Raw genomic sequence first — 27,235 nt, 5'->3', positions numbered from 1 at the left:
CATTACTTCCACAAATTTGGACATGGATGCCAACTGAGTAAAAAGGAAACATTCTTTCCACCTCTTTTGCAGCCTGGTATTTAAATAGTGTCCACATGAAGCAGCTGGAATCGTTATACACATCAGATAATGATTAGAGTGAAGGAAGCTAGAAGCCTGGCTATATTGTAAAGTCAGCATGTCTACAACACTGTGGTTGCATTCAACATGTGTGAATTGATTTTGGGTCTTGGGATCCCTTTTTTCATGCCAAATGGATAATTGTCATCCTTGGTTTATCACAGCTCAAGCAAAAATGTAATGATTATGGCACACTGGATTTTCCTTGGGGAATTAGGAGATCTGCTAGGAAAAAAGTCAAACTGAACTAAACTAGAATTTTTTATTGCCTAAAATATCATTAAATAATTGTGAGAAAATGCACCTAAGTATAATGGAAAGGGCTCAGAAAAACTATAGTTCCCCATCTCGGTCATCCGCAAAGTCTTGATGTAAAGCCCCTGGAAAACAATGGGAACCTTTACAGTGGTTTACAGACTTTGAATAAAGGCTCTGTTTCTTATGGCTTTTGAGGTAGAGCTTTCTATTGTTGTCTTAATCAAAGTCGCTAAGTTGCATATATGTACTAAAAGGATGAAGGCTGGAATTTCTGTGGCATGCTGTTGTTGGTAAAGTTTATTTATAACTTGCATCAATTTATTATACTACTGACTAAAATCAGTTTAAAGGAATGAGGTATGGCTCATGGAATTTAACTGATGAAGCTATAAGCCTATTTTGTCTAGCTAATTTAGTCATACATAATCTACGCAAAAACAATTTTTAAAAGACTTTAGAGTGATTAGTTGTATAAACAGTGTGTTGTGCTGCCAAGCCAATCAGACAATTTTCTGCATGCTATGCAGATATTGGAAATGGGTACGATTTGAATGTACCTGAAAGTGTTAACATGAAGGATTAAATTGCATCTACTAATAGCACAGAAATTTGTGTCTATATCAGGTTATGGTTGTGACCACTGCAGGACTGCGCTTTCTTTATTTATATACTATGTCTAATTAGACAAATTTTGTGGAAACTGTTTTCTTACTCTGGTTTTAATATGTATGACTGCAAATATTAACCATATTGCTTTTGAAAAGGTTTGAGAATGAGCTTTGTGGGTTTTTTTCAGCTGCGTGCAGCTTACTTTACTACACATATGATGCATCTCTTTGGATTCTAACTCTGTTCAGATACAATTTTTCTTTTTGTTTCAGGAGAAGCTAACCTTCCTCCATAGCTTATACCAGCGTTTGGTAGCAGGCTGTGTGCTTATAAAACAACCAGAAGGCATCCTAGATAGATTCTCTTGGTCTGAGCTTTGTGCAGTCTTGCAGGAGAATGTTGATGCCCTGATCTTAGACCTCAACAGGGCTAATGAGAAGGTAAGTGTCCTTAGGCACCAGCTACCTCTATTAAATTCAGTGACATTTGTCCACATCACAGTATCATTAAAAAGGACTGACATTCATCTTATTTCAAAAAGAATTTGGACGTTAATAATTCAATACCATTAATTATGGCTTGTCTACAACTCAGTTTGATGCCATTGCTGTGGGCATGTAAATGTGACTGAAGTCTGTATGAAGTCTCTAAGCTCCACTTTCTGTGCAGGACATGCTAATAGTACTAGCCAATATTAGCCACAGGGACCTAATTAAAACAAAATAAATTAATCTTACTGATGAAGCAATTCAAAGAACTTAGTCATTTACACTAATAAAGCAAGTCTTTATTTTAGCATAAAACAGAAACAAAATGCACTTACTCCAGGAACATCATCTTTAAATTATATGTTTATGATTCAGAGGTATGATATCTGAAAAAATGCCAGTGTGGTTTTTTGATTTAATTGTAACTTTTGGATTATGAAATTTGTATTCAGAAATACAATAGAAAATACTTATTTTTATAAAACATGTCAATATTTGTTTAAGGGAGAAGCTGAACTTTTCTGAATGGTTTTAATGTGAATAAGCTTACGTGGCCTTTCTCCCCAGAAATCCCCGAGTTTTTAGGAAAGAAAAGACCTCTTTTTAAATAACTTAAACTGGCTCCACAGACTAACATATGCCACTCTTTAGGATTTCAGTTCATGTTCTGGCTCCATTGATCAGGCCAGTCCTACAGTCTTAGTAGAGCAACTCCACATCTTGGCTGCCCTGACATTTTGTTCTTAAGGCACAGGAAGGGAAAAGCTCTTTTGGATGTTTCTCATCTGCTGGAATTGTGACCACTCTTCTGGCCTGAGTAAGGGACAGGGCTGGTTACAGTGAATCGTTTTTACTCTGCCCATCATTTGGTAAATAACCCACCAGTCAATGGAAATTACTAAAGAGAGATAGTATAAAATAAATTCTGGGATGCACATTGGGTGTATATCTCTATTTTCCTTTTGAAATAAAGGAGGAAAGGGAATGGAAGGGAAGGGAGTGAATATTGTTGGCAGTGTTTGGGGGGGTTGTGTCTTATTGTTTCTTGCTTTTTAATTTAGTATGGTTATTGAGATTGATTGTGAGGTCTCTAGGGCTCTTTTCATGTACTTACCAGCTTTTCAGGGATTTGGGGCAGTGTTGTTACCTGTGTTGTACCTGCTTTCTGAGAACAAAATTTTTCTGCAGTTTTGTGTGATCTATTTGGAAGGTATCTTGCTGATATTCTCTAGTAACAAAGTGTAAGCATGTGTATTTAGAGGTCATGGTTAGCTTGATTCATTACTCCATTTAGTTTGCATGGGAGCTGCAATGTTAAACCACAGAGTGAATACCTTCATGCTTCTTGAAAACGCATCGTAAACTAATGAGCTACTTGTGAGAAAAACATTCTGTACGCTAAAATTTCCTGAAATTATTTCAATACTTAATAATATATGGAATGTCTTGGCTTTCCAATAAAACAAAATAAAATTAAGGGCTGTTTCTTCATTATTACTTGCAATCCTTGCAAACTGCTAAAGGGCTGGTATACTCACATTACTAATTTAGCAGCACAAGATTTAATGCACTTGTTTCAAAAAAATATGGGAAGTGTCCAGTTCAGGTTTCCAACAAAGAAGGCAACAGATACCTGCAAGGTGGTATAAGGATGGCAAAACTGAAACCAAGGAAAATGTATTATTCCAAAATATGTCTCAGTTTTGTTGCAAGATTCAAGTAAGTAATCTGTCATGAAAGGCTTTTATTTAGTTTTAATAAATATTTTGAAGAAATTACAGTTTAGATTTTATGTTGGAATAGTCTGTGCCTAAATTAATATGTACAATTAAAGTAAAAAGGTATTTTGAGAAGTAAAATAATTTCTTTTCAAATCCTCGGTCACACAGATATCTCACCTAGAATATATTTGTAAGAACAAGTCTGATACTATGAAAGAGCTTCAGCAGAGCCAGGAAGATGCTTTTAGCAAAATGGCTGAACAGATGAAAGCACAGCAAAGCTCTTGGCAGAAACAAAAAAAGTATCTGGAACAGCAATACTCAGGTCTCCTTGGGGAAGTTCATGCAAGGGCACAGGTATGGTGCTGTGAACCATGTAAATATTTAATGAATTATTTTGGTATTTTAAGCTCCTAACCAATTTAAGTTTTTTGGGGAATTTTAATATATCTTTAAAATAAAAAAAACCTAACGCTGTGGTAGTATTAACTTCATTTATAATAAGAAATAAATGACTTCATGAAAACATTCCAGAAATGAATTGCTTAATTTGGTCTAGCAGTTGCTAGTGATTTTTTTTTTTGAGATGTTAAAGCTGTAAGATTGAAATTGCTTATTTTAAGAATTATATAGGGCAGTTACTTTTCCAGTGTCATGCTTTGCAAAGACTCTGTAGAGTAACTGTAATGTGGTGTCGTCTGGCGATAAATTTAGGTATATACATTCTGACCTTAAGAACCAATTAGCAGTTACAGTGGTAGATTTCAACAGTATTAAAGGACTTCGTTATACAGATACTACAGTGAGCAATGGTTCAAAAGTGTAAAACTGTCATCACTGGTTGTTAGAAAAGTTATCTGCAATCTAAATTGCAATCTAATTTGTAATCTAAAATTTTCACTGTTGTTCTACAACCACAATCCATTTTCTTTCAGGTCACATTCCTTTACACGTGTTTCAGTTAAAAGTGTTGTGAAATATAGGAACTAAGATATGCCTTGTTATTTGTGACTGCCGTCAGAAGAATGCTGTATTTGACTCAGATTTTGGGCTTGGAAGTCTTTGCACTCCAAAAAATGTATTTATGAAGTATTCTTTAGACAGAGCAATTTATGGTAATTTCTTGGGAATGAGTTAAAAATCTTGTATATATTATTTGCTTGATATTTACATTTCACATGGGATATTGGCAATGCTAAAAACATCCTTATGAGTGGAGTAAGTGGCATCCAGACTTATACTAATTTCCCCCCAAATCCTGTAGTTTCATCTTATGAAATAATTGCCAACAAAAAGAATGAAGAAATGAGAAAGCTTAATTTGAATTTTAAAAATTACTTTTCCTTCCTAAAGAAAAAGAGGATTTACACAATCTAGATTTCTACCTCTCATGGATGCTGCAGAAAAGAAAGGTCTGAGTCATCTCTTTCAGAACTACAGCGTATTGTGGAGAATTGGTGCTGTGCAGTACTGCGCCATTCTTCAGGATGGCGCTGAAGCTGCCAGTCTTCTCAGCTGAACTGTGTAGACAGCAAACAGAGCATGTACTCAAAACATGGCTCTCTTTCGTGAAGTGTGCATCAGGCACGTCGTCTGGAAAAGACTTCATCTGTCAACTTGCTGTACAGGACTACTTGGTTTCTAAAAGGGAAATGCTTTCCCTTAGAAACATCTGGGCATGTCTTCTAACACAGGTTATGCAGTGTTGGAGTAATAGCTGCTAGTAGTGTAATCTAGGCAGCACAACGTCTGTATACACTTGGATGATTCAACAACACTGTCTCATCTTTTTTCCATCCCGGGTTGCAGTTTGCCTTCCTTACCATTCAGTGTCAATCTGGGAAGAAGACAGTCTAATTTCTTCTGGATTTCTAACTTGTGACTTACTTTGGAACTACAAATACCAGATGAAGCCTTTCCCTTTCTTGGATCCGCAGGGTCCATGGATGTCTGCTGTTAGGGCTGTCCTAATCATGATTGCTTGTTTTTAGTAAGACTTGACTGTCTTTTACGTATTGCATTTTGAGCCTGTTAGCCATATTTGTCTGCAAGATCACTGCTCTGTTGGATCAGAGGTGTGCAGACAGACTAATGTTGTAGCCTGATTTCCATAGGAAACAAGGAAAAATGTGCCACCATTTACGGAATATCTTCAAAGGGTCTTTTAGATATTACTGACGGCCAGTGTTTAAATAAAGATGCAGAATGCAATATTTAAATTTAATTCTTTTAACAGGCTTTATTCATTAAACTTTATAGGAAACATATAGTCAGTGTAAGCAGAATATAATTTGCCAGTATTCTGTATTTCATTGTAGAACTGTGGGTCTCATCACTCTAGGACATTTATTCCAGCACTACAAGGAAACTGTAGCAATTTGCTGTATTTTCCATCCAGAGATCTGAGTGTTAATTACAATTACAGTTTAATGAATTAATCTCTTGTAGGTGTTATTTCCTTTCTGGAAAGGGAGGATGAGTGATTTTTGCTGTCCTGCACCAAGCTAATGGTACATCGTAGGATGCATTCTTTTGTTTGTAACTTTGTCTTCAACCAGTGTTCCATGCCTTCTTCTAGACATTTTCTCCTCAAAACTCCTGGCTTGAGACTTCTTTATTTTTTCCAATTGTTGGTACATGTGCAAAGGTAAACTGAAGACAATCATTTCAGACTCTCAGGAGTTAACTGAGAGCTCTAACTGCACAGCAATATGAGTAATGTGTCTTGGAAATTATTGTTTGGGTTTCTTAGAACTGCAGTAGAGAGTTAAGGCTTTTCAGAACGGTCTCTTTATGATTAAAATGTAACATTGCAAAATCTGGAGGTTTTAGTAGCAATGACACCTGCCACTGCTTCTGTTCCCAGCCAGTACTGTTCAGGGTCCCTGACTCCAAGGTAGGATCTATGGATGTTAATAGGTACTACTTCACAGCTGTTACTCTAGGTCAGATGGATGGTGTAATCAGAAAGCAGTCTCACTGTTTTTCTGTAGGGCAGAAATTCCCAGAGTGGCCTTATCACAGATCAACAGTAAACAAGGCACTCTATAGATATCGCTCTTCTTTGTCTGTGGTCTCCGTGTTTGGAGAGTCAATGGAGCTTAAAATGCATATCCTTTTTCCTTGCCTTTTGTAGTAGGAGTACAGTCCTCTTGATTTGATAGTGTGCCATTTTGAAAAAGTTACTATGCCTGTTCCTTAGCCTCACACAAATTGTTTATTCAGACTCTGCACAGTCTCATGGGAAATGTCCTCTGAATTTTAACTATCAGTTGTTTTTTTTTTATTATGTAGACATTTATTAATCTGTTCCCATTTTTTGTGGCAACCACTTAAAATACCAAGGTTTTGTTCTGATATGTAAGAGAAAAATCCTGTAACTGCTTTAAAAATGTTAAATTCAACAGAAAAATAAAAGCTTTGCTAAATAGGAAAGGGAAAAAGTTCTCCAGGGAGGAAAAAAAAAGTCTTTTTTTTTATTGGCTTTTTTTTTGTTTGGACACCTTGCTCTTATAGCAAGGCAGATGAATTAGCTGAAGGCTGCGGTGTCTTGCAATTGTATCAAAAGTCAGTGCAATCACTGCAAAAGGAGGAGAAATACGCGTAACTAAACTGTTCCTGACCCTCCGGGTCTCTTTGGACGTGTCTGGCCCATGTACTTAAAACACAGGGAAGAAATAGAGGACAGTGGTGTTGATGACGTTTATTTAGATGTATAGATGTATATATTTAAAAAAATAAAACAACTAAAATACAGGAAAACCTTTTGAAGTCATAGTGTCATTATATTTCTAGTTTACAGTTCTGTTTTCATGCCGGAATAAAGCGTAAGAAGTACGATAAAGTAGTGTTGCTAGTAGCACCTGATTTTTTGTTAAGGATTCTTGGAATCCACCAGGTTCTGCAACCCAGTGAGCTGTCCCTCAAAGCTCAAACACTGAAGGAAGCCGGCTTGCCAATGTTTAGGAAGAGAATTCTATGTCCCTTTCAAAAACTGGGCTTTTAAGCTTTGAAGAAAATACTAAAAACAGTGTGGAGTAAGTCAAAAGCAATTATTAGCCAGTAAAAACAAGGTGTATTTTCTTACAAAACTTTCACATTTCTGTAATCAGAGATTGTCTTGTTCACTTTTGCATATTACCGTATAACCATAAGTGTAAAAACACTAAGCTTTTTTAAAAAATAAGCTTTAATTAGCCAGAGCACTGAACGTTAGTATTGCTGCCCAACAGCTCTGTAGGGATCACACTTTGTTTTCTCAGATATTGGCCTTTCACCTGTGATGACCAGAAACCATAAGCTGTTTTCTAAATTCAGCTTACCTTTTGAGTTCCTTCCAGTCATGCTATCAGGGTTTTTTTCTAAAAAATGAAACACTGTAAATAATGCAGTGGCGCCGAAAGTATTGTACATGTTTATACTTAATTTTAGAGTAGTAAAGTGACATATGAGGCCTGTAAATTGCATTTTGTAATTAAATCTTTTAGTTACCTACTTTATTTTTGTATCACTGAAAGTATTTTGATAACACTACAAATTCGTCCTCTTGCAAAAAAAAAAAAAATTATTTGGTCAAAGATATTCTGAACTGACTAGGGTACATCTCTATAGAAGCATGGAATCTTTTATTTCCATTCTAGGGATAGCTATGTATTTTTTTTCCCCCCATTGTGCTTGCAGGATGGAGGAGGGAGAAGAAACGAGGGTGCCCCTCTCACCACTTGCTTCGGACCTGAACCAAATAGAACACTTGGGAATGTGGCTGGATGACACCGTTTTACTTCTTTTTTGGCCACTGCTAACAGGAATAACCTCACCCCATTTTTAACAAAACTGATTATAGCTCTAAGAGAGGTAGCTGGAGCTTAGCATAATCCTCTCTTTTCTTCATCATACGGGCTTGTAATTCCATTCATGTTTACTTTTTTGTGTCCATATATTGTAACTGGAGCGTAAGCATTTAACTTGAGCTTGTGGGTTTGTTGTGAACAGTGCCTAAAATTTATTATCTGCTTATACCACCGGGTCCTGTTTAAATGTAGCCTCAAGCGGTTGTTCCAATCACAGAGGACTCTCATGCCTCAAGAAGTCAGTCTAAGTCTCTGAAGTCCCAGCGTAGTGTCTTGATTCCTGTACAAGAACTTCATGTTATCAAAAGTAACTAGTATGCATGGTCTAACCTTAGTCCTGGCATTCCCTGGCTTGTTAGTGTCTTCATTTTGCTTCACCAGTTTACTGTTTTAAATCTCCCTCTTTCCCTATTTCAGGGCATATAGAGGAAAAGAAAAAATGTTATGCAAGTTGAAAAAAATCTGTTACGGCACTAGTCAAAACAAAAATATCTGTATTACACTGTTCTTTTGAAAACTCAATTCTGTATGAGACCTAATTAATCTGTGAATATATAAGTAGGGGGTTGATTACAAAGTAATTAAGAGATCACCTTTACTTCCCCTTTCCCAGCTGCTGCCAATCTGTCTAGGTTTATCTTCCAGAGTTTTCCTTCTTTTTTTTCCTCTCTCTTACACTAACTTTCTCTTCTGCTTTGAAGAGCAATGTTCTTTCTGAATCTGGAGCATGTAATTGCTTATTGTTAAGCCAGTCATAAAACTGGATTGTGGACAACCAGCTACTGTTGGACCTTCTGTGGGCTATTGCAGTACTACTGGATTATTGTCAGAAATTTGGGGTCCATCTGTAGTGAAAGATTGTGCAAATTTTCCTCGTACCATTGATTTATTTTCATATCTCTGGTTCTGTAACTGTTTGCTAAGAGAGATACTTTGACAGTCATTACTAATAATTTTTGTTCCTTTAATGTGTTATTTGAATCTCAAAAAAAAAATCAATTTTCTTTTAGCTTTTGTCTAGGTAAAAATGATTTTGTTATTTTTAAAAATATCTCCTTGCTAGTATTTCTTCTGTTTTTCTTTGGTTTTTCCCTTATCCTAGGAATACGAAGAAACAGCAGAGAAAAACAAAGAAAAAATTTATGTCCTTGAAAAAAGATGGGAGAAATTGGCCCTTGAAAACGTTTCTGTGAAAAATACGTTAACGCAGGTTCAGAAGGAGCATTCATCTCTCCTGGCAGCCTGTGCGCTATTGGCAGGTGCCCTGTATCCTCTCTATGGCCGATCGTGTGCTATGTCTTCCCAAAGAGACCTTCTCCAGGATCAGGTCAACATTTATGAATTAGTGAACCAGCAGATTAGGACCCTAGTTCATGCTCTCTGTGATGTAGAGGAAAACAATCAAGATGAAGCAAAACCGAAGAAAAGAAAATTCAAAGGCCTGATTCGTGTATTCCGAAGAGGTGTGATTGCAGTTTTGGCAGCTAACAGACTTAAAGTTTTAGCTCAGTCTTCTAGTTCCCTCTTCTCCTGGGTAAATGGCTTCAAAGAAGGCATTGGAATTCTAGTTTGTATAGGAGACTCCAAAAGCAAGCGTGATCTGTCAAGTAAGCTAATTGTTTTCTTCTTTGATAAGCGTTATGTCAAATTACATGGTTAGTGAATAACAAATAGTGATGTTATTAATAATAAAGTGTAAAGACAAATTTAGTGACATTTTGACAAATGTAATTTCTGGATTTGTGATTTCTAGATTTCTTGACAAATGTAATTTCCCCTAAAAGGAAATGCTTAGTCTGTTAAGCATTGAAAGAAAAGTTACAACTACGCATGTGAACTCATACTGTTTATATCCTTGACATTTGCGTTATGGATTTCAGAACTAGGTGCTACTGCATTTTCTCTGTGGTAAAGTATCTTGTAATGTTCCTAAATGATTGACCATCAGCATATTTTTTGAAAAGATATTTCCTCTGCTTTTATTAATCACTTTTAATATTTATTTCCTACTAAAAATGCAAAAAGTTGCTTTCTGATTCAGATAAAATATTAGCATAGGATTTCTAAATTTTTCTGTAGAGATTATGTAGTCTTCCTGTCCCTTTCTGTTACCAGACCAGCTCATGCTTCCCCCTGCTATCAAAAATGTTTCCCAAACTAGAAGATCCACCTACTTTTCTGTTTTAGTAGTTCTGGAAGCATATTTAATACAGTCTAAATTGTCCTGAAAGAAGAATTAGTTTGTGACTTACATACTTAGTCTTGGTCAATTTCTGAAAGAGCTGGAAATAGTAGTGTGCCTTATCTAAGTTAATCAGTTTTATTCCTAGCTCCAATTCTGTTTCACAGGTCGTGAAGAGGAACAAATTCCCTGTGTTGAAGCACTCAGATGGTTTACCAGTTCTAACCTCCTTGCTGCAATAATCAGTTCTGTCACCGAATTACAGGATGTTGTTAACAAAACAGGTAATTTTAAAAGTATATTCTTGTAGTAGAAGATTAAAAAAAAAAATCAGGATGGCTACATCATTTCCATTTTTTAGGATTTTATCTAAACTATTCTGGATCAAATCTCTGGAAAGCTGTATTGTTGGAACAGATTAATTTTCTTTAATTGGTGATATGATACTTTATCATTTTGGTATATAGAGTCGTGGAAACAGAAGTCTGGAGAGTGCTTCTAGAAAGCATATAAACAGTTTTGCCTGGCTTATTGTGAGATAGAAAAAAAGAATTTATGCCACGCTAATAGATATTTGGCTAACCTGTTCTTCAAAGCTTCCACTGAAGTAATATTTACAAGCTTCCTAGTTATCTTGTTCCACTGTTCTAATATTCAAAAAGTATTTTACTGAAGCTCAACCTGATTTTTTTCCATAGAGAAGATCTATGTCATTTCTGTCTATTTGATCTGTGTATTTCTTAAGTGCGGGCGCTGAAACTGGCACATATTCAACCTGGGAGATTACCGCTGCTGACTGAAAGGAAATAATTTCCTGCTGTGTTTTATATGATATCAATCTAGAATTTCCAAATTGCTGGCATCTGGAAAACAATTGAATTTGATGGATACTATTTTCATCTGGTTTACTTGCTATTTTGTGATTTTTGAGAGAGAAATAAAATGCTGTCAATTTACACAATGTATAGCAGTCCTTATTTTATGTCTCTACTGTGTTCCCTCTCTAAGTATATGTTGAATTAGATTTGTGTCTAGATTCCCTAATTTTTTCAGTCTCCCCTGATACAGATTTCTGCTATGCCTATGGAGGATTTTAGTGCCAGTCTCTGGAAATATCACCTCTTAATTCCCAGCTGTTAACTATCTGCTTTAATTTCTTTGCAGTGAGGACTGATACAAGATCTCACTTGCTTCCTCTGCATTGCTGTCATCCTTAGTTCTTTGGTACCTGGTAGTTTCAGAGTCCCAACAATTCTGTCACAGAATAAAGGATACTAAAGGAAGGATGATTTATATGAATAAAGGGAAATAGCAGGACAGAGAGAAGGTGATATATTTCCCAGAAGCCTGAACAGTAAACTGGTACCAGAAGTCAGCCATTGAATCAAAAGTGTTTTGATTCAGTGTCAGGTGCTCTCTTCTTTGATCATCCTGTTTTCAGTAACTTAAAGTTACATCTTACAAAAAAAAGTTTAAACTCTGTTTCAGAATATTTACAGGGTTTATACTGCAAATGTTCCTGTGTATCGAGTGTTAAGTAAGAACAGCAAATTGAAAAGGAATCAAGAGAAACTTTACAGCAGCATTGATGTGCTGAAGTGACTAGCTAGAATACCCTAAACTTCAATTTTGCTGGTACTGAAGTATATGAGAATTCTGGTGGACTCTATTTACTTGATATCTCTGCACTCAACACACTTTTGATTTTGAGAATTAGGAAAAGCCATGCTGAGAATTTTATGGCCACAGTCAGTCTGGAGAGTCTTTCATAGCTTATCTGTATTTTAAGTCATTTTCACAGAACCTCAAGATCTAACTGCTCATGTATTACTTGGAATTCTGTTGCTTGTGAGATCAAAAGTCTCCCAAGAACCTTTGGTTCAAAAATAGTAATAAATAATTTAAAGTTGGACATCAAATTTCCGGAAGTATCGAAGTGATAAGGCTCTGAAGGAATATATTTGAAAGAAAGCTTGCATACTTAGGAAATTATTTTATGTTCTGTAAGTCATATTTCAAATAGGATTTAAACCTTCAAACTGACTTAAAGGATTTTGGATTTTTTTTTAATGTAAATAGGCAATCTGAGAGGCATCTGCTCTCTTCAGATCTTAAAATAATGGCAGTTCCAGATTAGGAACTCCCTCCTGCACATCACAGGAGAGAGTAGGCACAAGAAGGTGCTATGTGGATCTACAATATGGAATGGGTTAAAAATTACTTTTAAAGATGGCTAGATTCTGAGGAACCATTTGAGACAGTTGGAAGAAACAAAATCCAGATCACTCAGATAACACTGGAACTTTGGGCTTGTGCGCTCTGGTGATTTGAGGCACATTTCTTGGGCTTCTAAGTTTTAAAAAAAATGGTTTTGGTTTGACATTTGTGATCATTTCCCTTCACAGTGTTCATTAGTTTGTTTCTCATTCCAGCATGTCTTGGAATGATCTCTTAACTTCAATCTGAATACAAGTTCATTAAAGTGTTGGGGTTTTTTGATTTTGTTTGGTTTGGGTTTTTGTAAGGTTGGTTGTAGATTTGTTTGAACAGAATTTGTACTGCGATAAACCAGAGAAAATAAAGGTCAAGCTTTTTGAATACAAATACCATCAACTGTTACATACACAAAGCTTTTGAAGCTTAGCATGAAAATTTTAGTCTTGTGTAGTACTACTAAGTTCATCCTGCTGACTGTTCTATTTCAACAAAACAGAGTAAACAAGAATTCTTGTCAGTGAAGTAAGATTTGTCACTTTTCATTGTCTTTTTCTTCATTTTTTTAATGTAAGAATTAATTGCTCTTTGTGATATACCTGTGTTTGTGTTAATAATTTCTTATACACATCACAATGTACCTCATTTAATGCTTTTATTGTAATTCCTTGATCCTTCGTGGGCTGGTACTTAAAATGTATGTACTTAAACCATATATTCTCTTCCCAATGATTATAGATACAGTTCCTTGTGGAATTGCATTATATTCTCATTTCATCTTTCAAAGCAGTCAGTAACTTGCATCAACATATTTCTGTGTATTTATTCCAAACTGCTTCTCATTAAAAAAAACAAACAGAGGTGGTGATTTGCTTTGTTATTCCCCATCCCAAGAAAGTGCCTTAAGTTGTGGATGCTGAACTGTTCTGAATAACAGGAATCCTGGTTATGAAGTGGAATGATTGTTTCAAAATGCTACAACACAATTGCCTAAACTATTAATTTATTTTTAATACAGTTAAACTGGGGGTTCTAGACATGGGGAAAGGGGCTGCCGTCCTAGGTACTGCACATATGGAAGAATACTGCGTTTTCTGGCAGGCAAACAATCTCGTGTAAAATGAGATACCAGGTGGAAATACTAGGAAAGATGAAGGAACAGTAGCTCATTGACAGTATGCTTGTTTTGATATTTACCAAAAATCATGGCAAAGGAGAGTTTTTTAGAAGTTTTGGTGTCATCTTACATGGAAGGCAGTACAAATGTTCTAGTTTTAATTTTAGGTTAATTTGACTAAACATTCAAACTAATGAATGCATCACGACTGGAGAAGGGAGATGGTCTTTGAAACTGAAAGACAGGTAGGACAGGATAATCTGTGATAAGAGTTAAAATGATGAAGGTAGCTTATCTTTTATGAGATCAGTAATAGAGAACCAACATAAAGAAAAGAGAGGAGCCATGGCCAAAGTAGACAGAGCATTACAATAGCAGTTTCTTCTGGGTATGAGAAGAATAATATTTTTTTATTTCAAAGGATGTTTTGTTAGTTGAAGTGCAAGATAAAAATGCTGGGTAAGATTTTTAGCTTTAAAGATGAATAGAAAGAGTACTATCTTAGACGTGAAGAAAAGACAGATTTACTACTAGCTGGGGTTATGGAGAGCGTGTACTCAAAAATGATACTCCAGTTAAGCACTGGAATCATTGGAATGGTGGTATTTCGAAACCAAGCAGGAGAATGGCTCTGAAAAAAGAATGTTTGACTTTATCATGTGCATTTTTTTTGTTTGCTTACAGATAAATTTAATCTCATATGTGTAAATGATAAATTCTTTATGATGAGAATCCTAATCTAAAAATATCAATGATCATGTTTTGTTTGCTTTGAACCTTTGGTTTTATCCTCGCAATGTATAAAGAGAAATTCTTAACTTAAAAAAGCTATGGTTACTTTTTTCTGTTTATACTCTTAAGCAAATATTTTAATTCACTGCAGCAACAGGAGGTCTGCTGTACTACTGAATGTAAATAAGCTCTTCCATGCTTGTCATCTTACACTGATAGTATCATAAGACAAGTAATGACAGATTAAGACCTGCCTAGCAGAGGGAAAACTAAATTACAAGACTTTTATTAAGGCATAAATAAACCTATTAACTGTTATCTGGAATACCAATTAGTGGAAGGAGCACTGACAATTTTATTTATCAACATTAAACACAATTATTAATTACAGACCTGACGAATCTAGCAGTAAGCAGGACATGTTGGGTGTGCTGGGGCCTTAAGTCCATTATATGAGAAGGATGATTACCAAAATCCTGTGGGGAAATAAGTAATTGTAGCTGTAAAATTTTAATTGCCTTGGAATAAGGTAAATTATATTCTCCTGTCTTAGAATATAAATAGTATGGCATTAAGGTACCAAGCCTCACTAATTTTGTACAGCAAATGATTTAGACATCTATAGAGGGAAGGGGAGTCAGGAAACCCTCAGAAATTTGCATTGTACATATTGCGATAAAGTGATTTACCATGTGCTATCACATCTGACATACTTGACCTGGCTTGCATTTGCTTGCATCCGTTTTATATGTTTTCTGAATTACAAAATTAGAACACTCAAGAAAGATTTAAGAAAGTATAGTATTGGAGGAGAACATAAAAACAACTGGAAAGTTATTCTTTGACAAACAAATCCCATTCTTTAGAATCCTATCCTACTCTTCTATCCAAAGATTGATAGGAGTAGAGTGTTCATTGCTAAATACATAATGTGTCCCAAAGTCTCTCTTGAGATATTGCTGTGAGCTCAATCTTCCGCTCTTTAATGGAAATTTCTTATTGAGTATTTTAAAGCTGCTATTTGTTGTTTTTTTCCACTGAAAAAAACCAAAACTAATAACCTACTTGATGTTTCTTTTTTGTTGTTGCTTCTTCAAGATCCAAAGCCCTGGCTTTCTGGACACTCACTTGTAAGTGCAGCCAGGAACTCCTTTTCAAAACTTATGGACAAGCTGAATGTACTAATGGAGACTGTTCCACTAGACAGCAGCAGGAGCATTACTTACCTGGAGAAAGACTCCTTGGTGCAGAGGCTGGCTCATGGACTTCATAAAATAAATACTCAGGCTCTGGAAGCTGGATTGTGTGACAGACTACCCATTATGGTATGCATTTTTATAGCGCTACTTCATGTAAACAGTAGGTTCACAGCATTAGTGTTACGGTGAAGCTTTCTTGATAGTACCAATAATTTTGTTTCAGATTGTTTATGAGTCCATTACATTGAAGTCAACTGTATAGAGAATCAGAAGTTGATTTGCAACACCCAAAAACATTAGGGTGTGAATAGATCCTTTCTTTTATTAGCAAAGAATTTTAAGAAAAGATTTGATGTATCCAAGAAAAAGATTTTTTTTAAGTTCTATCAGAATTGTATTTGCTTTATAGGAACAAACTTGCTTTTGGCTTTAACTAAATGTTAAGGTTCTTTTTTTTTCTTTCTTTCTTTCTTTCTTTCTTTCTTTCTTTTTTCTCCTGCTTACTGTTCTATCTTTCAGAAAAGATAACCTTCCTCCCTTTAACCGAAGTGAAAGGATAAACTCTTTCTCACATAATCTATCTCCTGTTGTGGGCCTTACATAAAAACAGGTACTTCCTTGAAAACAGAATTTTCAGTAACCCTCAACAGTAGGTGAAACATTTTTGCACTCGTGTGTCTTTTAGAGATGGAGGACAAAATGATAACTTTGTCTAATTTGCTTTGGTATTGAATGTGCTTGATTTTATTGCTAAAATAGCACACTTTGTAGCACATGAATATGTTTCTGTTTACTAACAGAAAAGCATAGCATCCTTGCAGAAGCAAATATTTGAATTTACACAAAGACTTCATACAGCAGAGGTGGAACGCCGCTCACTGCGCCTAAAACTTGCAGAAGTCAAACGGAATTTCAGTGAGATGAAAAAAGAAGCTGACAAAACCCAGAGCCTGCAAGAGCAATTAAATATGTTTAAGCAATCTGTAAGTATATTCGATTTAGAGGAGACTGCTTACAAGAGATCCTCCTTTTTACACATTTTTTGATTTGTGTTCTTTTGAAAAACAAGTATAAAATCAATCTACTATTAACAGAATTTTCCAGAAAACTTGCGTTGTAAATGTCACTGAACTATAAGTCAGATGTATTTAGGAGTATCTCCTTTCCACAGGAGTTTCTCTTTGATTTGTAGAATGAGGTATTCTGTGTAAATTACATGTTTGGTCTTCAGCAACCCAGGTTTTCTTCCATATGTTGAAAATGTTGGTGTGATTTATACACCCTAAAAGGATTTATAGATTTCACTTCAACAGAGTAAAGTCAGCTGGAATGAGGGTATCCAATAAGTGTGTTCATGAGAAGTTCATAAAGCATAAATGTAGTATTTTAAACTCTGCATGGATATTGCTGAATATTAGATAGACTTTTTACTGTATCTCTGAGTATGGGTTATATCCTGAGCTAGTAAGTGCAAATTTTAGTGTGGCAGTTTCCTTGAAGGAGTAAGTTTATGGCAAGTAAAAAAAAAAGCCCTAATCTACATTCTCAGTAGCACATGTGCACCGAATTCCTCTCACCCTTTGCTGTCGCTGATGATTTACTTAAACACTATGGGTTCACTAATCTGTAAATAGCACTGTCTGGCAGGAATGAGCAGAGACAACAAAAAGGTTCCTTAACTGCTTGAAGCCACAGTATAGCGAGTAATGGACATGGAGTTTGAGGGATTGATGCCATTTTGTGGGTTGTCAGTTTGTTCCCTGTCATACTCATGGAACTGTGCCTTCGGTCCTTATTGGAGGGCAAGAAACTTGTCTTGCGTTAGCGTGCTGGAGGTTCACTGGGCACCCTTCCTCCTATGCTTATTTTCTGTAGGTTGCTTTCAGAATTGAGCTCACATTTGAGCTATCTGGGAAAGTGAATGGATGAGGATTCTTATGCGTGCTTTACACGTGCACAGTATAACCGAAATAGTCATGTCCCAGAATGAGCAGCATTTTCTATAGCTGTGCGCAGTGTTGATCCTGAGGCCTAGTTGGTAGACCTGTCAGTGTGTCCCAATCAAAACACTTCCAAGCAGAGAACATTTAATAGATGATTTCATATCCATTCACCTTCCCGTTCCTAGCTGGTAAAATGGATTTTTTTTACTCAAATGGACAAGGTTATATCTAATCATCTTCGGTTTTGTTCTTAATGGGTTTTATTCCCTTACAGTTCTGGGACAGCTCGATGAAATTGTCACCTTTTAGATTGTTGTTCCAATGTAGATGATGATTTTCCTTGAAGAATTATTTCTTCTTCCTGGAACATTTTGGGGAACGGAGAAAGAGTCCAGGAAGACATTTACAAGGGTCAATAAGATATGCACTGAAATGTGGGACATTGCTCTGCATATTTCCTTCTAAATATTGATTCTTTACAACCTGGGATGGTAATATGAATAGAATAATGAAAGCATACTGTACGCTGAATGCTTTTTTGAAAAAATATAGTGAATAAAGTTGTCTGCCGTTCTATTGTTCGGTGATCTGTCTTCATGTTAAAAAACCTAAATATTCATCTTTAGCATGCTTTTGGTTTAGAATTCGGTATGTTTGCACGTGGAACTCTCAAAGTCAAGCATGTATACAAGTGAATACAGTTACACAATCAAACACAATTTATTTCCCTTATCAGAAATTGATCACCCATGAGAGGTTTGAAAGTGCATGTGAAGAATTGAATAATGCATTACATCGGGAGCATCAGGCACAAGTGCTTTTGAATGAACAGGCACAACAGCTACAGGAGTTAAATAATAAACTAGAATTACACTCCAGCGAAGAAGCAGATAAAAATCAAGTCTTAAGTGAAACTGTAAAGGTAAGATGATTATCCTTCTGAAATAGGCACCAGAAATTTACCTTTTGGTGAATAAGCCAATCTTGCAGTTCCTGTGCAATTAAAATTATAGGGGTAAATGCACACACACTACTCAGTCCATTGGAATTTTAGGGTACTCGGAAAACACTTTCAAAATGAAACTTCAAGGTATAACTTCCCTTTTCTTCTTTTGGGACTGGGCCGTGTACACCAGTATCTGTAATCTGTGAAGTGTCTGGACTTTACATGCTACATAAGAGATAGCAGTTCTAGCTGTCATGAGGTGTTTGCAGACTATAGGAAAAATGAAGGAAGAAATACAGGAATACTTTGATTTTTGATAGAGATCATAAGAATATTATAAAACCTGGATTAGCTATTTCCTGAATATAATCTTAGGGTAGAGAATGCATTTGTCGGTTTGGAATATGCTAGGTCAGAGTAGAGAAAGATCCTTTTTCATCAGGCTTTAGAATTTTCCCCAGACGTAATGAGTAATGAGGGAAAAGATGATGTTATCAGAATCTCTAATAGCAAATCAAGGGGCAGAGAGAGAATAAGAGATTTGAAACCAGGTGGATATCTAACGCGGGAAGAGGAGAAGCCTTGTGATGGCAGGCCAGTAATGTGTGGTGACTTGAGCTCTGCAGCTTTCACTTATTTTTTTATTTAAAGCAAGCTTTGTTGCTTCTGTCTGCTCTTCAGCCCTACTACTCTCTTTCCACTTCCCAGTGTTCTTCTGTGAATTGATAGTTGAGCAAAAGAGACTGCTTCACTGATATTTTGAGAAATAGAAGCACTTGAGATTCTGAGGAAGATGTAGGGAGGAAGTGATAAGAAATGTCAAGAGGTGGGAGGAGAACCAAAAAGATGCAAGCTACAAAACCAGTAGAAATGTCAGAAACCGTTGTTGAAAACGTAACAGTGAAAATGGATGTCAAGGAGGATGACTTGCAGCAGAGTTGAAGTTTGAAGTGATGTACAGTGGAGGAAGCTGAAGGATGTTGTTAAATTTATTAAGGAGGGTTCTCATTAGCGGTATTATTTACTGAAAATGCCTTGCCTCACTAAGGGTGAAAGACAATGACATTTCCAATTTACCTGTTAGTTTGGTTTTTATGTTTTTTTCCCCTCCCAGTCCCCTAACTTTGGGTGTGTCATTTCAATGTAAAAATAAACTTTTCTAATATTTAAGTCAGGTTGCTTGTTAATACTATTGCTTTTTTGTTTTGGATACAACTGCAGTATATATATAAGCCATTAGACTTGTGTTTGATTTCTTTGGGAAATACTTAATTCAAGAGTTTTAAATGGGTATTAGGTCATAAAGAAGGGAAGGAATAGAAGACAGCTGTTATTTGAAATCTTCATTAAGGTCTACTCTTTATACATTAATGCATGGTATTTCACCATGTTTTACTTTATATGTAAGACATACCTTTACATTTGTTCAGAGGAAATGAAACAAAAAGTCAATTGTAGGCATTTGCAATATAGGATGGAGTTTTAAACAAATCTATTGCATGGATTATTTGATACTGAATTAGATTTCACAGCTTCTGTTTTGTATTAATTGAAGGCTAGACAGAAATTTTGTGAGACAGCAGTGATCCTGAAATGCACCCTAATTCTGCAACCCCATAGCAGATGTTTGCTACTGGAACAACTTGATTTAGTGTAAAATACTTGATTATGGCTGAAAGCTGTAAAGATACAATATAATGTAATAACGTAGCTGTTGTGATAGGATGGAGGCTAAGAAAGTTGACAAAATAAGCCTTAGAACTGAAGCTTACCACTTACAGTTACACTGATTTGGTTTTCTAAATGTATTATGCTGTAATTCTCAATCCTTTCCATGGAGGAGTTTTGAACGTAATTTAAGTTGTAGACTTGTTGCCGTGTACTGTCTCTAAACTTCTGTTTAAATACCAGAAGGTTGATTGATGTCTCTTAATTCCTTCATGATGTTTACTACAATAGTTAGCACAAAATTGCATTGTGGTTGTAATGGCCTGTATCTGTGACTGTATCAAGGAAGGAGACAAGATCAGTTTGGTAGCATGGCAACAAATGTTCATGATCTAGCGTTTCTTGATTTTTTTTTTATCATGCATATATGATTTTATAATGTATACTTCGTAAATCATCATCTTGCCTTCAATTTTTATCATTGTTTTTTACAGTTCCAAACCTGTGCTGAATAAGTACTTCCTAAATTCAAGCAGCAGTCTAACACAAACTACTTTGATACCAAGGGGTAAAAGGACTTTTTTTTTTTTTGAGCTCTACATGTTTGGGGTTTTAAAATTTAAGAAAAAGTCTTTCATAAGCTTTTTCTCCCCCACAGTTTACCACAATCCCACTTTATTCATGGCTTTATTTATGACAGGCAGAAATGGACTCTGCCTTTGCCCTGGCATTTTAACTGACAGACCTTTTTCTTTTGGCTAATCAGCTTTTGTGACTTAAAATGGGTTTTTTTTGGAGCTCTTGTTTTGCAATACAGTGGAACAATCTCATCTCTGTAATAATCAACCCTGACCTTGTAAAATAGTGTTCTTACAATTGCATAAGCTTTTAAACTCTTAAATAATACAGAAATACGGAGAAAAAGAACTGTTGCATTGAAAAAATATAATAGAAAAAATATGCCTCCATCTTCATCTTAAGATATATCTCCAAGTATACATCTCCAAGTATATATAAAAAGTTGGAGAATGTGGTGGTGTACAAGAGTTTTCAGATGGAGTAGGGTGTCATAGAGTAAAAAACTTGCTTTGAATTCTTTATTCATAGTTTTTAAACAGGTAAGAAGGGGAAAAATAAAATATTAGATACTTGTACTTTTGAAATTTTTTTTTTAAATTCACACTTAAACTTATTCACACTTCAACAGCAATCAGTAAAGGAGATATTTTGGTATTCACGTACTTTCATAAAGTGGGCTTATTAAAGGAGTAATACTTAATTTCTTAGCTTATCGGTTCAGATTTTAATCCTGTATATTTTTATCTTCTTAATGGCATATACCATAGAGACAGCCAAGGTAGCCAATTACATTCAAGGTCAGCTAGAACTAAGCAACTCTTGTACACCTCTTTTTTTATTAGATGAGGTAAATCAGTAGATCTGATTCCCATGTCTTTGAAGAGAGACTTTTACACAAATGCTAAACAGGCATCTATAGCAGACGTAGTTTTTACTCCTTATACAAGCATGTCTTAATTCCACTAAAATACTTTTTCTTCCTATTGACAGGCACTGTGTGTATTTTTACTTCCTTTTAGGTATGTTAGTACCTGTAATAAAAACAGTATCTTTTCAAGGTTTAATTTATGGAGCGTGTCCTATAAATTGCTAATGAATAACTCTGTGTGCATTTCAAGTGCAATATATGTTAAATCATGTAACTTGCTACTGATCTGCCTCAAAATAATCTTCAATACATGTTTTAGAAGGAGATAATACCCTAAATTTTGGGTTTATTTACTCTACTGACTTTAGTGAAGTTACCATTGATTTATGACAGCATAACTGAGATAAGAATCTCATCCAAGTGCTTTGATAACAATCACAGAAAAATGTTTTCTGATGGTAAGATTTGGAGTGTTTATTTTCCCTAGCTGTTTCATTTAAATCATTATATGCATATTCTGTGTTCAGAAAGTGTAGTATCCTTCGCTAAACAGACACATCCAAATTAATTAGATTCTGATGGAGACTGGGATTTCTAGGTTTGTTAGAAGTGGATGTTTTCCCTGAGTAGGGTCTGTGTTCTTGGTGTGGATTTCAGGTGAAGGTGATACACAATTTGCTGCTTTTTGTTGTGTTTCCTCTTCATACATTTATAGCCACATATTTGCCCTGAAAAATCATTTCAATTATTTATACAATTTCTTTTATTAATATTATTGCACACACTTTGCAAGTCAGTTTTATAGTTGTCTATTTCTGCAAATGATGCAGTATTCTAACTTACAGAAAGGTTAAAAGGCCTCACTTACATGAGGAAGACCAAATGATTTTCATGCTTCTCAAATAGAACAGCAAAGATTACAGTTACTACAAGAACAGAAATAGGTTTTGGATTTTTTTTTTTTTTAAACTCTCTGACATCTGAAGTTGGAAAGACAGTTCGGATTTGGGTGAACTGAGGGATATTGTTGATTCCCAAAAACTTGTCACTTTGTCAAGAAACGGCATTTCTGTGCATTGCCTGGTTAAATTAAAGGCTGTTCTTTAAAGAAAGCAGTATAGCTGATTACCATTAGCATCTAACTTAATAGAAAATTTGTATTAATCAAATTTAGCATGTTAAAGAGAAGCAAGCTCCCCTCTAAATAGGTTAGAAACAAATTCATAATTCATTAATTAAATGGTTTTTTTTTTAGTTTCCATACTCTGAATGTTCTGAACAGCTAAATAATTTATAAAGTAGGTAAGAATGGATTAGCATGGCCATCTGCCCTATTCTTAGTCAAAAGAGGCCATATGTTTTCTTATTACAATAAAATACAGGTTAAACAGTTTTGTCATGTATTTCAGTTTGCATTAACACCTTTTGTAAAATGAGCAAGCCTGCTCATTCTCCTTCTCTGTTACATAACTTTCACTACCGATAACTTCTTAGTTAGATAGTCTTCAAAGAGTTAGGTCAACTAAAGACTTGGTCTGGAACTGGTCCTTTGTGCTTTCTCGTCTAAAGATTGCAACACATTATACATGGAATTTAGATATACGGGAAGGGATAGTCTTCCCAGGCTTCCTTCTGGCAGCTGGTATCTTTACAGAATAGGAGAAACACATAAAGACCATCCTGTTGTGGACTGGACCTGAGAGCTTCTCTTTGCAGAAGAAAAGAGAAGGCGACTGTGACAAAGTCTGCATTCTGTTACTCAATCTGCACTTCAGATATCTAAAATTAAACTTCACCTTAAATTTCTCTCTTCTGTGGTTTGTCCATGAAGTTCGTTTGTGTTATTGTCTTACTCTCTACTTTATTATCTTATTTTTTTTAAATCACAAACTTGTGCATTAAATCTTCTCTTGGAGATAAATAATTGTACTCTATTCTGTTTAGCGCTTTGAAAGCAGCTCTTTATGTTGTGGTGCGCAGCTCTCCTCGCTTTGCTTCTCTGGTTAGCCTCTAAGATTCAGAGTCCAAGGGTTACCCTGTTCTTTTTCCACTTTAGGAATCACCTCATTAGGAATATTGATCCCTGCGTTTCCTCGCTGAACTAACTTATTTCCAGCCAGGTTGTTAGGTCTGTGTATTTCCTTTGTTCTGTGCCTAGAACATTCATCAGCATCAGCATGAGTAGTCTGGAGGGACTGAGGTCAGTACGTGGCCTTTAGAAAAGTATTGTATTTGCTCCATAGTCATCAATGAAGCAACCAGCAACCAAGTTGTTGAAGGTCTGCCTTAACTTTTCTGAGTCAGGCTTTCTGGAAGATATGTAGGTAATGAGCAGAAGAGGGGAAAGAATAAAGTTAAAATTTATGGTTATGAACTAGTTATGTGTTTGCATTAACATGAAGTTCAAAACAACAATTCAAATTTTTGCGGTATGAGTCACACAAACATAATTTAATTAGAAGCTCTTATTTTGAAAGGATATTGGTGTTACCATTTTGTTACTGTTTCATTCCTCTGCAGTTCCTCTTTTGTCCAGTTTTGCAAGTGGAATGTTGGTAATAGTTCATTGTAATTTGAGCGATGTTAAGATTTTACATTGGAATTTGAACATGTATTCATACCAGGTGAACATTTTTTGTTATTTTTTAAATTATCCTACTACAAAATATTTTATTGGTGAGTAGTAAGAATATTATTCAGGCTGTTTTTGTCAGGCAAATTCTTTACTGTCTTTGTATAGTAAGAAAATAATAAAATAATCTCAAAAATTGCTTCTACTTTATATTGAGAGAAGAGTGAAAGGAATTGTCAGTTTATTACATTTATGTTCAATCTAGTCAGGTGTAAACATTATTTATCTAATAAGAAAAGACATTTCTGTGTTAGAAAAATTCATATTTTATTTTTAATGTGTCAAAGAGTTTAAGATAACTGAGGAAGATGCTCTCACCATTATAACAATTTGGGTGTAATTTAGGCACTGAGAGAGAACACTGGAATAAGTCATGATTACATAACATCACTTTAGTTAATCTTTGAAAGCCAATTATGATCAGGAGTTAATTTCCAAGTAAAAGTAGATTTTCCCTTCTGTAGAAAATTACGGGATAAGTTTGGTCATGCTAGTCTGATTCAGTAGTCTGATTTGAACAGTCATTTTACTAATCATGCACTTAAGTGCCCTTCTGGTAGTTTGCAGAGGAAGGCAAGTAACCAAGACGGGTAGAACTGTGCCCAGGAATAATGAAACTAATATAGAAACAAGAGTCAATAATTTGGACTGCAAGTTACTTCTCAACAGATGTCTAAGACCTTGGGTTTTTGGTCTAATATATTAAAAACTGGCACACAAAATGCTTTATTTATATCTTTACAGTGTAGCAACGTTGCCTATTTCAGAGAATACTTTTTGTCTTGAGTCTGTTTGCTGCACTGTGCTATTAAAAAAAAAAAAAGGAATTCTAACATTCTGTCAAAGATTAAATAAAGGAAAAGGAAAACTTTAACAAAGTAATTGCATGAACCAGAGCATTTTTATGGTCTTTTAAAAGTAAATTCCAATTTTTTCTGGGTATTCCATTTGTAGGAACTATTTGCCTCCCTTGGGACGAGGGGAGAATAAATGGAACAATGTCGGGATCTAAAAGCTTAATGGTTTTATTGCTGCATTGTAATTATACTAATAAACACCTCTGTCCATGACCTTGGAATTTATAGTGCAGTGAGAAAGATTTATTGACATGTAATTTGGAAGAAATATGGGATTATTGTGTAATTACAGTGTGTGGTTATTAAGCATATGTACTTACATACCGTTTATCCCTGTTATTTCAAGACCTTCAACTATGTTTCAGTTTTCACTCAAAAATACAGAAAAGCTTCTTGTTAAATCCGGTGCCTGGGAGATCTTTGTTACATTATTGGGTCAACTTCAAAGTAACTTTGTTACCTTGAGATGTGCAAAGGGGATCAATAGATCTTTAAAACAGCATGTGATGTTTTTAAAGAAATGTTCTAAACCCTATTTTTCCGAGTAGTTTAGATATCAATGTGTAGGACTTTCTGCTATTCAGGTTCTTGATATAGAAGTCCTTTATACATAGATTTGCTTCTTGCCGCTGTTTAACAAGTATATCTCTAGGGCCCCATCATTTTTTCACCTTAGTCAGGTTTTCCCATGATCTCCCTTTCTATTTGTGTGAAGCTAACTCTGTAAAGATCTTTATATCTTCTTGTGAAACCATAAGTAACTAACTCTCAAATACCTATTGGAATATAATTAAGCTATTGGAATATAATTAAGTATGTATCTAAGTGGCATAAGGCTAAAGCAAGAGATGCCTTCCTTTGCACTTCAGTCCCCTTTCTTGGCTACATACCATGACAGCAGCCATGCCTATCTTTCATTTAATTTGGTTTTTGAATTTAATTCAGCACTCTATTTTCATTAGGTATTCAATGATTTTTCAAGGGCAAGTTTTTGCAAAATTTATACCACTTTCAGCTTCCAAAATCTATAGCTGTGTTATCTTCTTTTTATCATGAAAAGCATCGAAGCTCTTTGAGATTGTAGCAGGGTAACAAACTCAAAACAGAAATTTGTTTTTATGTTGCCTAAATTTTTGTGTTGACTTTTACAATGTGTATTTATGAAAAACCCACTGAAGTTCTTTTTGCTACTTGAATCTTTTTATTATTAGAAGGACTTTTTAAAAAGTTTTTAAAACTTTCTAGCCAAAGTAAACCCACCTTAATTGTTTGTTGTGTTTGGTTTTTTTTTTGTCTATGGACTATACAATAAGTAATTAAGTGATTTAAAAACTATGAATTTAAGATTCTCAATTCTAAGTAACAGTCCTGAGATCTTATTTATAAATAGTACTTCGCTGTCATACAAGAAAATTTCTCAGTTGTGAGAAAGAAGGAATAAGTGTTCTTAAAAAAAAAAAGTTAATGAGAATTCACTGAAATAATTGGTTGTGTGGTATCACAACCAATGTGGTTCAATAATAAGGCATATTTATTACTATTGCTTCTATAGGTGAGTGAAGCAGGTAATTTTCCAAGTTTTGTACCATCATGGTGCCATTTTATCTTATACTTAGGAAACATACCAAAAGTGAAAAATGTGAATAATAATTCAATTTAACAGTTGCAGTGATTTATGCTGTCAGTGTTTACCATGTCTGCTTCAGGATCTGTGTGTTCCGTGCTCAGAAAAACATACTACTTGTTTAAGGTTTGTGCTCTCAGTTGGCACTTGGTATGCCACAAAGCATACCCAGAGGGAAGGGAGACATCCAATCAATATGCCTTCATAGCATTTTGATCTCTTTGCTGAATATTGGGATGTAATATATCTCTGATGCTTTTTCAACAGAATGATTTAGAAGTTGCCTTTTATATTAGTTAAATTTTGTTTTACTGTATCTGTTTTTTCTGCTAAAAAGACTATTCTCCAGTTTTTAATGAAGGAGGGATAGGAGTGACCTGAATAAAAGAACAGACCTTTTAGTATGAAATTACATATTTATCAATTTATTCTTATTTTATTCAGGTTTAAAGAGTAAAAGGGATAAAGAGAATCATGTATCTGTGTTTTCCCCCTGCAGATACTTCATGCAGCAGGATGTGGCTGGCATAATATTAAAATAAAATACGCATACACTAAACAGCATTTGGGGCTGTCTGTGGAAACACATATACCTGAATACAAATGTATGGTTTGGTCAGGACTCTTC

The 27,235-nt window shown here is 35.1% G+C and overlaps 1 protein-coding gene across 2 annotated transcripts in view; it reads left to right on the top strand.

Moving 5' to 3' along the window:
• CCDC171 (coiled-coil domain containing 171) overlaps positions 1-27,235 on the top strand; it is a 154,966-nt gene that overhangs the window by 60,311 nt on the left and 67,420 nt on the right. For both annotated transcript variants that reach the window (XM_075136387.1, XM_075136388.1), the window contains 7 exons: positions 1,260-1,427; positions 3,365-3,553; positions 9,149-9,653; positions 10,396-10,512; positions 15,390-15,616; positions 16,291-16,473; positions 18,170-18,355. In XM_075136387.1, the coding sequence (XP_074992488.1) occupies positions 1,260-1,427; positions 3,365-3,553; positions 9,149-9,653; positions 10,396-10,512; positions 15,390-15,616; positions 16,291-16,473; positions 18,170-18,355 (1,575 nt within the window). The remainder of the gene's footprint in view (positions 1-1,259; positions 1,428-3,364; positions 3,554-9,148; positions 9,654-10,395; positions 10,513-15,389; positions 15,617-16,290; positions 16,474-18,169; positions 18,356-27,235) is intronic.

Source organism: Calonectris borealis, chromosome Z, assembly GCF_964195595.1.
Source record: "Calonectris borealis chromosome Z, bCalBor7.hap1.2, whole genome shotgun sequence".
NCBI classification, from domain to species: domain Eukaryota; kingdom Metazoa; phylum Chordata; class Aves; order Procellariiformes; family Procellariidae; genus Calonectris; species Calonectris borealis.
This window is presented reverse-complemented; position numbering and strand designations above follow the sequence as displayed.